Source organism: Macadamia integrifolia, chromosome 14 (assembly GCF_013358625.1).
Source record: "Macadamia integrifolia cultivar HAES 741 chromosome 14, SCU_Mint_v3, whole genome shotgun sequence".
NCBI classification, from domain to species: domain Eukaryota; kingdom Viridiplantae; phylum Streptophyta; class Magnoliopsida; order Proteales; family Proteaceae; genus Macadamia; species Macadamia integrifolia.
The window spans coordinates 4498128-4508878 of NC_056570.1; the positions used below are offsets into that span (position 1 = coordinate 4498128).

The window sequence follows — 10751 nt, forward strand, 5'->3', positions numbered from 1 at the left end:
TCAATGGATTGGGTTGAAGGAATCCATCCCGAGCTGGTATTTCCCCTTTGTTCCGCTAGCTTTCTAGTTTTGTGTTTGTTAAGTTGTAGTTGGTCTTCGTTTTGGTTGTTGATGCTCTTAGTTGGACGTTTTATTTGATTATATAGTCCGATTTGCTACATGAGGGGGAGATTGTTGTTATTATCTACTCCAGTCATTAGTTGGAGATTCTTGTTTGCTCATGATTATTTATGGTCAAGATTATTTCATTTGAAGATGTAGTTGCTTGTGTCTATGCTTAACTGTTTTATCTTTTGAAGATGGTATATTTAGTGTCTTGATGCTATTTGGTAAATTCAACAACCTGCTGTTGTTTGGTCTCCAATGACCTGATGCTGCTTGTTTCTTTGTGAAATTTTCTGTGAGACGTCTGTTTGGGGAGATCTCTATTTGAGGCTCGTGAGTGCTTTTGTTGTAGCTATTGTGAGCTACATATTTGTTGGAATGCCTTCTTTGGGGAGGTCTTTTGATGTAGTTGTTGGGTGCTACACTTTTGTCGGAGTACCTTCTTCAGGAAAAGCTTTTGGTGTTGCTGTTTTTTGTTGCTATTGGAGTGCCTTCTTTGGGAAGGGCTTTCGTTGGTATTGGAGTGCCTTCTTTGGAAGGGCTTTCGTTGCTTTTGGAGTAGTTGATGGCTTTATGATGGTTGATTGGAGTTCTCTCTGTACTCGTTGGAGTACTTGTTGGTCCAACTTGGAGCTTTCTATTGCTATGTGTATGCTTTAGCTTCAAGGGGAGTGTTAGAAGTTTATTGAGAGAAAGGAGGAGTCTTGCGCAAGTCGCAGACTCCTCCTTGGGTTTTCCTAGTCCTATTAAGATTGAATATAGTTAGTAGTTAGCAATTAATATTAGTTTCTTATTTTGTTCTATTTTTTTCTTTCCTATTCCTAGTAGGACTTGTAATAGCTATCTTTCCTATTCCTAGTAGGACTTGTAATAGCTGTTCTATTTAATAAATGGAGAGCAGCTAGAATAAAATCGATTGGGACTTCCTTTGCTCCATAATCGCAGGTCTCTCTCTCTCTTTCTTTCTTCTCTTCTTTTACAAAAGAGGATGATGCAGATACGGCTGCCTTTACCTAGTTGGATCAGCATGATTGGCTTTGGAAGCCAAGAGCCAAGAAGAACCGGTCCAGCCCAGGGTTTTGGTCCAAACAAGGGTTGGAAATAAAATTAGTAGTTTACTTAGTATTTTATTTCATGCTTCTACTTTCCAGATTTGAATATAGGAGTTAGGATTTATTTCCTTGCATTGGTTTCCTTTTATGGTTGTTTCGTAGTTTAGGCTAGTTTCCATTTCAGTTAAGTTTCTAATTTCATGTTTCTATTTTCCTATATATTGGCTGTAATCGATTGAAGACTTAAAGTGATTTGATTATTGAATTATGATGTTAAGCTTGTGCACTGGTGAAGTGTGTGAGTCCCCCCCCCTTCCCCTCTCTACCTTGATTTCCCCTTTCTTCGCTAAAGTTCTCCATCAACTTGATATCAAAGCCAAAGGATCCCCATCCCTTTTCTTCTTCCTGCCATCTCTCTTTTCTCCATTCCCTTCTGTTCTGTTCCTACAGAGACTGAGACCAAAAAAAAAAAAAGAAGACGTAAAGGAAGGAGAGAAACCGAGAAGAGAGAGAGCAACAGAAGGCAGAAGAAAAGAAGCAGAAGCCCCATCGACCTCTTCTCAGTCGAGCCTCTGTAGGGTTCTAGTAGTAAAAAAAAAAAAAAAAAATTGCAGAAGGGATGAAAGAACAGAAAATCAGAAGAAAAAAAAAAAACCCTCCCTGCCCTATCGCCTCCTCTTTTCCCTTCCGATAGCAGCCAAAAAAAAAAAAAAGGGACGACGAAGAAGTTTAGAAAGGAGAAGACATAATAGAAAAGAAGAAGAAGAAGAAGAAGCAGAGAAGTCGAAGAGAGTGAGAGGCGAGACTGATACTTGGTTCGAAACTCTCGCTGCAGTTAACCCACCACATCAGCGCCTCCTTCCGTCGCATTCCTCTCGAAATCGACCTTCCTGGAACTCCATCGCAGCCACAGCTTCCCTATAGCGCCGCTATTTCCCTCGAACTGCTATCGTTGGAGACACAGTCGTTACTGGTTCTAAAGTGCCGAGAGCTTTTCCCCCAAAGTCCCGCTATTTCCATCGAAGAAGAAGACCTTCTTTTGTCGGTAATCCAAACCCCACCATCGAGAGCTTTTCTCCCTTTTTCTTACTTTAGTTTATGATTTTTCCACTTTACCCCTCTCCTTATATTTTAATTCCTTTATTCTTATTTTACTACTGTTTCCATTTATGCCCTTCCCATATAATTGCTTTGGGTTTCTAAATTGATTGTCTTCTAATTACCATTGTGCCCTCCACTTAAATATCCTCATTTAATTACCATTCTGCCATTTTCCTTTAAGCCTTCAGTTATTTACTATTCTGCCATTATTCTGAGTGCTATTTTGTTAATCATCACCATGGTAGCCAATCGTGAAGTTGTTCAACAGCTGAACTCTTATAAAGGAGAAACTGATACAAAAATTGATGCTCTCACTACCATGGTCACGTCCCTTAAGACAATGGTGGAATCTATGCAAGTTTCTATTGATCGTTTGGTGGCAGCAGATAAAGGAAAGAGTCCCATTCAATCTGGGGATTCTTCCAACACCACTCCATAGGATCCGTCAGTAACACTACCACCACCACCACCACCACCACCACCACCACCTCCACCACCATATGGAACTGGTAAACATGATGATAGAGCAGAAAGAGCAGCAAAATTGGATGTCCTTGATTTTTATGGAGACAACAATCCAGAACTGTACCTTGACTGGATTCATAGTTTAGATACATTCTTCAGATGGTACGGGTTGACTAAGGCTTGAAAGATCCTATTTGCAGAGGCCAAACTAAAAGGCACGGCCCGAGTCTAAGGCATTGGTTTGGTCACTATTTGGGCTGAAATGCATGAAGTCATGAACCGACGATTCTAGCATTCTGATTACAAGCAACGTATGCATCTCAGGTTTGCACAATTGAAACAGGAGAATTTGACCATTGAAGAGTATGTTGCTAGATTTTATCTTTTGGCCACTCGTTCTGATTTTGAGTGGGATGAAGTATTAGTGGCACAATTTCACAATTTCGCAATGGTTTGCACCAATTTCCAGATTTTGGGAGGGGAGGTAGGAGTATCCGAAGAGGGAGGAGAGGAGATAGAATCAGTTGGGGAAGGAATAGGATTGTTCAGGGAGGGGATAGGCTGGATTCTGACGGTATTACCCACCGGAGGAGTGTCGGACATGGGGTCAGGGTGGGAGAGGTCCATCAGGCGGCAGGGGAGGGGAGTGTCCACAGTGAGGATTTCAGATGTGGTTATGTTTCTTTTATTGATTTGCATTGATATGACTTCATGTACTATGCCCTGTAGTTGCAAAATTTGGGGTCTCAAACACCAAAGCCTTCAATCGATTCCAATGGTTAGTTGATAGAGAAGAATGCAGGCAAATACAGAAGAATAAACAAACTTCCTGGTCGCATATATGGCTGCATGATGAGTATTTTGAGACTTTGGGTCTCAAATGCCAAACCCTCAAGTCAATTCCAAGGGTTAGATGATAGAGAAGAATGCAGGAAAATACAGTAGAATAAACAAACTTCCTGGTTGCAAGATGTGTATTTTGAGACAAATACAATAGAAAGGGACAATGACCGACGATGGCACCGACGACGTGAACAAGGGAGAGAGAGAGAGAGAGAAGAAAAAAGCAGTGGCGACGTGAGTAGTGGCAATGTGAGCAACGACCACCCTTGGCGGTTGAAGATGAGGGAGTGAGTCATGAGAGTTGTGGGGATGTTTTATCGGATTTAAGGGATTTAACTTTTGTTTCTGCTTTTTCAGAGCTTCTTCCAAAGTTCTCTTAAATTGGCTTCATTAAAGAAATGATCATCACAAGCAAGTTCTCATTCCAAGATTTGTTTTTTGAGGGAAAAAAAAAAACGCCAGAAGTGGATTTTTCGACCGTTGCCATGCAACCCCTAAGTATCTATTGCATCCTCTATGGGTGGTCTTGCTCTGATCCAGTTGTTGGGTCTCTCCCTCTCCTAATGCTTTCAAACTAAAATTTGAGACATTAGAGATATGAGGATGCCACAACCAGGTTGGTGTGGATCCAAGGTCGTGCTAGCAACATTTTACATGTTTCGTCTATATCTGCTACAAGGAATAGAGTTGACCGAACAAGTGGTCCCACTTGGAGATTAAGTCGAACTATACCTTGCATGGTTCGAGTGGTCCCATCTGGAGGTCTTTGGCAACACTGGGCCAACAGGAATAGGATTGGTCTTGAGGAACCAAGATGGGAATATTTTACTATCAGTGCGGAGCTGAAGGTGGCAATGATGGTTCAGAGACTTCCCCGACTGAATGTTTTTGTTGATGCTTGATGGCGGTTTGCCCTGCTCGTAAATGGCTGAACTGCATCTGAAGTGGTCCTTGGAGATGCATGCATCTCATTTGAAGGTTGAGTCTCACTAATATGGGTGGGAATGTTATGTCTCTTGGTGGATGAATAAGCCAACACCAAAAAACTGTGGTATTTGGAAGGGTTCCATTATTGTATTCTCTTCTTGAGATTGGATGGCTGTTGTCCTTTTAAATCTGTTTCATTGAGGAAGGAAAATGGCCTGAAAGTATGCTGGTCTTTAGAGAATATGAAGATCTTTTAACTTAGTCTCTTTCGGTAATGAATTATTTGTTCTCCAGAAAAAAAAAAGACTGAGAAATCCCCAGGAATATTATAGGTGCCAAACCTGGCCTACTTCAAATTGTTTTATCAGTTCTGCTTGATGCATTAATCTGGTCTGGGCTTTCTTGTTAGTTTGTTGGGAGGAACAATTTATGACACTGATTTCATGAATCTTATTGCTTACAGGTGTTAGAATAGTCAAAAGTTCACTCGTTTAATGGATTGTTTTTTTTTAACCTCATCTAATTATGTATCACTTGCTATCTTTCATTACTTCATTCTGAAAATCTAAAGTCCTGACTTTATATAATTTAATAATTATTAGGTTGTGTATTTCCAATGTCTCGATAAACCAAATGGGAAAGCTTTTTTTCTGGAGCTGTAAGTATCAATGACTATTTATTTTGCTTAACTGTTAGAGATCTTTTTTCAATATAAAATTCTCTCCCATTCATTCTGTTTTCTCCTTTTGAAATTGCTAGGTCAAAGCTGTCCACATATGATATCACTGTCAGAAGAGTTGCTCAGTTTATTGGTTTGGATGATCCATACAAAATTAGACTCACGATCCAGAATTGTTTATCTGAGCAGCCTTTTTCCGTTCCAATTGATCACCAGCGGGTAAAGCATTTATCAGACATGCTGGTCTACAGCGGTCATGTAAGTCATCAACCTGGAACCTGATTCATGTTAAGGTTTTCATGTCTGTCCATTTTTGGTAACCTTTAAATGGCTCAATTCAATTGGAATTATTTTTAACAGGCTTCAGATATGTTGTATTATGAAGTATTGGCTACCCCTCTTCCAAAATTGAATGATCTGAAAACTCTGAAGTTTGCTTTTCATTCAACCGTAAAGGATAAGGTGTGTACGGATCTCAATGGTCATCTACGTGGTCATTTCAAGATTTTGTGCTCACATTGCATTTCTTTCCCTTTGTTTTCAGGTGGTCTTTCATAGTGTGACACTTCCAAAACGCTACAGGGTAGCAGATTTATTTTGTCACTTGATAGATAAGGTGAGTGCTTGTTTCGTCTCTGACATTTTAGTTGTTTCCTTTTTTATCTTTATAGAGGTTAAACCTCTTTTTTGATACATTGTGGAGCAGGTTAAGCTTTGTCATTCCAATGCAAGACTCAGGTTACTTGATGTTTCCGATCACAAGATCTCTGTGGTATGTGTTTCATTTTTTCGACTTTAATTGCTTTTAGTGGATTAACAATGATTCGTTTGGGCAGACATATACTACTACCAAAGATTAACATTTATTTAACTAGGAGATTCCCAAGTTAAGTAGCTGATGCAGATAAATCACAGAAGTGGGCATATTTTAGTGAAAGTAAGCTTTGGGTCGGTTCTATGTGTTGGGCCTTTGGTCCGAGGTTTTAATTGTATTTTACCCTTTTAGTGGACCTCAAATATAGGCCAGAGGAGCAAATACAGTATTGGTTAGGGTCGTGTTGTTTTCTGTTTCACTTCCTATTTATTATTTTATCTTATCTTTAACTGTAATAGGCATGATGTTAGCAATCCAGCTTATCTCTATCTCTAGTGTCAAGTCTTTTAATAAAGTAGGTTGTGGTTTTTTATTACTTTCTTCTGGATAAGATTATCTATAATCAGTTATGATGCTATCTCACACTATTAAAAAGAAGGTAAAAAGCATACAGGCCTCCCCAGCGATTTGAAGTAATATCAATTCAGTTTTCTGAATCTTTGCTGTATATTTATTGTGCTTTGTGGATTCCAAGTAAAAGCTGGGGGTGGATTCCTTGGTGGAAGGCAGGATTCTCTTCATGGTTTTGGAGGATTCCTCCTCTGTTCTGTCAATCCTTTTATTTTCTGTTAAATATAGTTCCATATTCTTATTCCTTGGTGGAAGGCAGGATTCTCTTCACGGTTTTGGAGGATTCCTGCTCTGTTCTGTCAATGCTTCTATTTTCTGTTAGATATAGTTTCATATTCTATTTGTTAGTTCCATATCCTATATTCTCTCTTCCGCGATTTTTCTGGTTAGGGATTTTTTCTACATTAGTACCTGAGGTGACTAAACCCGGTTTTGTCGAGTACATGAATGGCCCTGATCAACAGTCATAAATTTGGTTAGGGAAAAGGTCGGGTAAGCCACCATAAGCTAGCACTCTTCCTGTATCTATCTCTTTCTTCCCCCTTTGAAATGACCCACTTGCCCCTCTTGTATGATACCCCATCCCCCGGCCCCCATTGGTGCCAGCCGCTAGCTTATGGTTAACCGGCGGCTTACCCAGCCGTTGCCCATAAGGTTAAAGAGAGGAATTGTTGCAGATCTGTTTCATTCAGCTGCCAGCATCTATAAATTCCTTAGAGAACTTTGGAGTCCAGATCATAATTTTTCTATTGATGTTCACTATTGATTAATTCTTGATTAACATCCTTGCAGATCTTTCACCTGTGGGAAGAAATAGGGGACATAGATGATAAGCAGCTGTTACGAGTTGAGGAGGTAGCTATATTGTTTCTGTATGGCATATTGTGAGGCATTGCTTACTGTGTTGTATTTTTTGCATGGTTGTGGTAGGTGCATGGCTAGGCCTGTTTATTTGCAATTATATGTGTTTCAAATCGAGTTTTCAGTCTTGTGAGGTCTGGACTTTGATAGTTGTTGGTATGTTCCATGCTGGACTAGAACCCTTTATTACGCATGACATTTAGAAGAACCTTCTTAAACTGAGAATTTTTTTGGATAATATAAGATTCCCAAATCCCACAGGTATAGAAAACTGTAAATATGTAGATTTTTGTCCCGTTGGCATTGAGTAGAAAATCATTGGCTGAAAATGTTTCAAGGATCTAAGAGGGGGGTTTTTTTTTTTGTTTTTTCAAGTAATGAATTCTTAAGCTTTGCTTTGTTGATTTTCCCTTTTTGGGGGGAGAGAACCATTGGGAAATGATGAATGCGAGTGGTAAAGTCTGGCTGGGAACTTCTGAGGTGGAAAATGATAGTTTTGGTTGAAGAAATTTTTTGATTTATTTATTTAAAGGCCACACCCAAGAAATGGGACCTTCTCTACTTCCATTTCAAACTTTCAACGCTGCTCACATGGTTTTGAAACAAGTTTGAGGATGGGCTCTAAAACATTAAATTGATGTTTATAGTGAAAATTGAAGGAACTGTTGAAAGGTACTAAGCCTTTTTTGTCTCTGCAGATTCCTGAAGAAGAGAGAAACTGTGGTCCTCAGGATTGCTTGATTCATGTTTTTCACTTCAGAAAGGATACCTCCCAATTCCTGATGGTACAAAATTATTAGATTGTGTCTTCATACCATCATTCCTATTTAAATGTAGCAAGTCTTTGCAGAGTGATGAAGCTCATTTATTGATAAAATCAACTGTCAAAATGTTCTTATACTTAAAACCTTTTGGTTTCAACTTCTCTTACAATATATTTTTTTTTTTTTTTTTGTAAAACCCTTCCAGTACTTTGGAGACCCTTTTTGCTTGATCATTCACGAAGGCGAGACTTTAGCCAAAATTAAACTGCGTATACAGAAGAAATTGCAAGTTCCTGACGACAAGTTTGTTAAGGTATCTTTTTTTTTTTTTTTTTTTTCTGGGAGTATGTCTAGTGGATGCCAATCCATATCAATTGGCTGTATAGGCTTCTTGTTATCTGTCCATATGTCCTATACCCCTTAGTGGTGGGACCAACAGGGCCATGAAAGAGAAAAAAAATTATGAAACAAAATTAACTAAGGCTTGAGGGGAAGTGGTTCAACTTGGATGGTTTGCAGGATCTGGGTATTAGGTAGAACTTTACGAGTGGATGTTGAGGTTGCATATATGTTGAGGCATTTCGATATCTTCCTCACTCCTCAATGGATGTGTACAACAAAGTATCATAAACCATCATAACCTTCTTGTTAGGGGGTTCTTTCCATGTAGAACCATCTTCTCTTCACCTCCCTCTGCCCCCCCTCCCCTCATTTATGGTAGTCAGGGGGATGAAAGTGTAGTTTATCATAAATCTTTGCACATTAACTGCTGAGATATGTCCGTAATATTAAAAATTGATTTTCTTCTGAGTATATCTTATAAATATATATATTTTGTTTTCTTTTTGGTTCAGTGGAAGTTTGCAGTTGTTCAATTCAATCGTCCCAAGTATCTTGAAGATTCTGCCATTGTATCTAGTTATTTTCAGGTAGGGCCATTTGAAATTTTAATGTCTGACTTTGTTTTCATCCTTCATTCTGTTCCTGGTTACTTGATATGTCTTTTATCCCATTTTCAGGACGGACGTACACGTGGAGTTTCAAAGCCACATCTTGGACTGGAGCGCCCTTTTAGTGATTTTATAATGTCTTTAGCGCCCAATAAGGTAAAAGTGCAATATCTTGGAGGGATCACTTTTTTTGTTGGCTGTTAAAAGATTGCAAGAGTTAGCAGATACCTGACCGTTGCCACACTTGTGACCATTTCTGCAAATGTTCGTAGAACCGTATTACATGTGAGATAGTGGAAGGGGTGGAACCTTCGAAGGGTGCTGATGACCGCCGATTCACCAGCGGTGGAGCAAAGAGACGTCGCATAAGTGCTACTGGACGTTCTTAATGGGTAATTCACTGTCTTTGAGTCTTTGAACATAGACACTTGACAATGTGGTTCATTGTTTCATTGGGGAGCGGGATTTATCTAAACCTTTTACTTCCTCAAAAATGTCCTCTTACAGATCTCCCCTTAAGCATACCTGTTCTGACCGTAGTAGACAGATGGTGGGCTATTGAAACTATCAATCTATCCTTGAGCAATGTTTAGTTTTTCTATTTAAAAAAAAAAAGAGTAGATAAAAAGTCAAAATTTACAACGTTATCCATAGTTTCATTTAACTTGGCACTCCTAACCTTGCAAGTAGTACTATTAAAAAAATAAAAAATAAAAAGTAGATAAAAATTCAAAATTTAAAATGTTATCCACAGTTTCACTTAACTTGGCACTCCTACTTCAGGCCTTGTTTGTTTGATGGAGAAAAGAGGAAAAGGAAAAAAAGGGTGGGAACGTGAGGAGCTTTTGGTTTGTTACTTTATTTGGTCTCATAGGAGTAATAGTCTTTCTGACATACGAAAACTTAATCGTTTTGAAATTCTAAAACCTGCCCTATGGTGGACTAACACAAGCAACCAATCCACATTGAAACCATCTCAGATCCAGGTGTTTTCTCCTTCAAGTAGCTCCTTACATATCAACCTACCAAATTTCAACTTCAAATTATGGTATGTGCTGTAATCTCAAACCCAACTATCAACATGATTGGATGGGTGGTGTGCTTTGTTACTGAAGGAAAATGCCCCTTACTAATGACAGATTACTTGATGACGAGAAACATTTATGAAGGAAGTGTGAAGGCTTTACCATCTGGAGCAAAAGATGCATTGCAGTGGAAGTGGCGGTGAAGGAAGTCTGGAGCAATTCTGAAGTCCCAAGTAACTTTACTTTTGACTTAACCATTACCTCATGTCTTCATAGCCGTTAGGTGTGGAACCTTTATTTTTTGATGTGTACAAATTTATGCAACTCCTAATTTTTTGTTGTAGACCTACTAACGAGGTAGTGGTTTTTTTGGCTAAGCTTGCTTACATGACCATGCACAACAAAAAGCAACTATATGTGGATAATCCTTAACTATGTAATTTGGTCACTCTTTTTTGATTTCTAGTTTCTTTGTTGCTTTGATTAGAAAAAAAAGAAGAAAAAAAGCATTGGTTTGTTTGTTTGCTGGGTTGGGAAATTTATCGGCAATAATTGTTGTTTGTTTATATAGCAGTTAACTTTTCCCATCACATTCACTTCCAAAGTCCATATGGAAAAGTAAGGGTTTTTTTTTTTTAATGTAATATATATATACACACACGTGCAAATGCACGTGGGAGCAGAAATGACTAATAATACGGGACTTCTAATAAAAAACTAATTCTCTATCATTACTTAAAAGTCAATGACAATG

General features: G+C 38.7%; 1 protein-coding gene across 34 annotated transcripts in view; it reads left to right on the top strand.

Moving 5' to 3' along the window:
* Positions 1-10516, top strand: part of LOC122060584 (ubiquitin C-terminal hydrolase 13-like) — a 108766-nt gene extending 98250 nt beyond the window's left edge. For 30 of the 34 annotated variants that reach the window (XR_006134437.1, XR_006134448.1, XR_006134445.1 and 27 more), the window contains 13 exons: positions 5096-5151; positions 5253-5430; positions 5533-5634; positions 5717-5788; positions 5879-5944; positions 7190-7252; positions 7957-8043; positions 8228-8335; positions 8877-8951; positions 9042-9128; positions 9245-9364; positions 9953-10020; positions 10112-10516. Coding sequence is in view for 1 of the 34 variants with exons in the window: in XM_042623722.1 (XP_042479656.1) it covers positions 5096-5151; positions 5253-5430; positions 5533-5634; positions 5717-5788; positions 5879-5944; positions 7190-7252; positions 7957-8043; positions 8228-8335; positions 8877-8951; positions 9042-9128; positions 9245-9361 (1011 nt within the window). In the remaining 33 variants the exon portion in view is untranslated. Of the gene's footprint in view, positions 1-5095; positions 5152-5252; positions 5431-5532; positions 5635-5716; positions 5789-5878; positions 5945-7189; positions 7253-7956; positions 8044-8227; positions 8336-8876; positions 8952-9041; positions 9129-9244; positions 9365-9755; positions 9849-9952; positions 10021-10111 lie in introns of all 34 variants that reach the window. The other 4 variants (XR_006134439.1, XR_006134440.1, XM_042623722.1 and 1 more) reach the window with 4 other exon arrangements.
* The last annotated feature ends 235 nt before the right edge of the window (positions 10517-10751 follow it).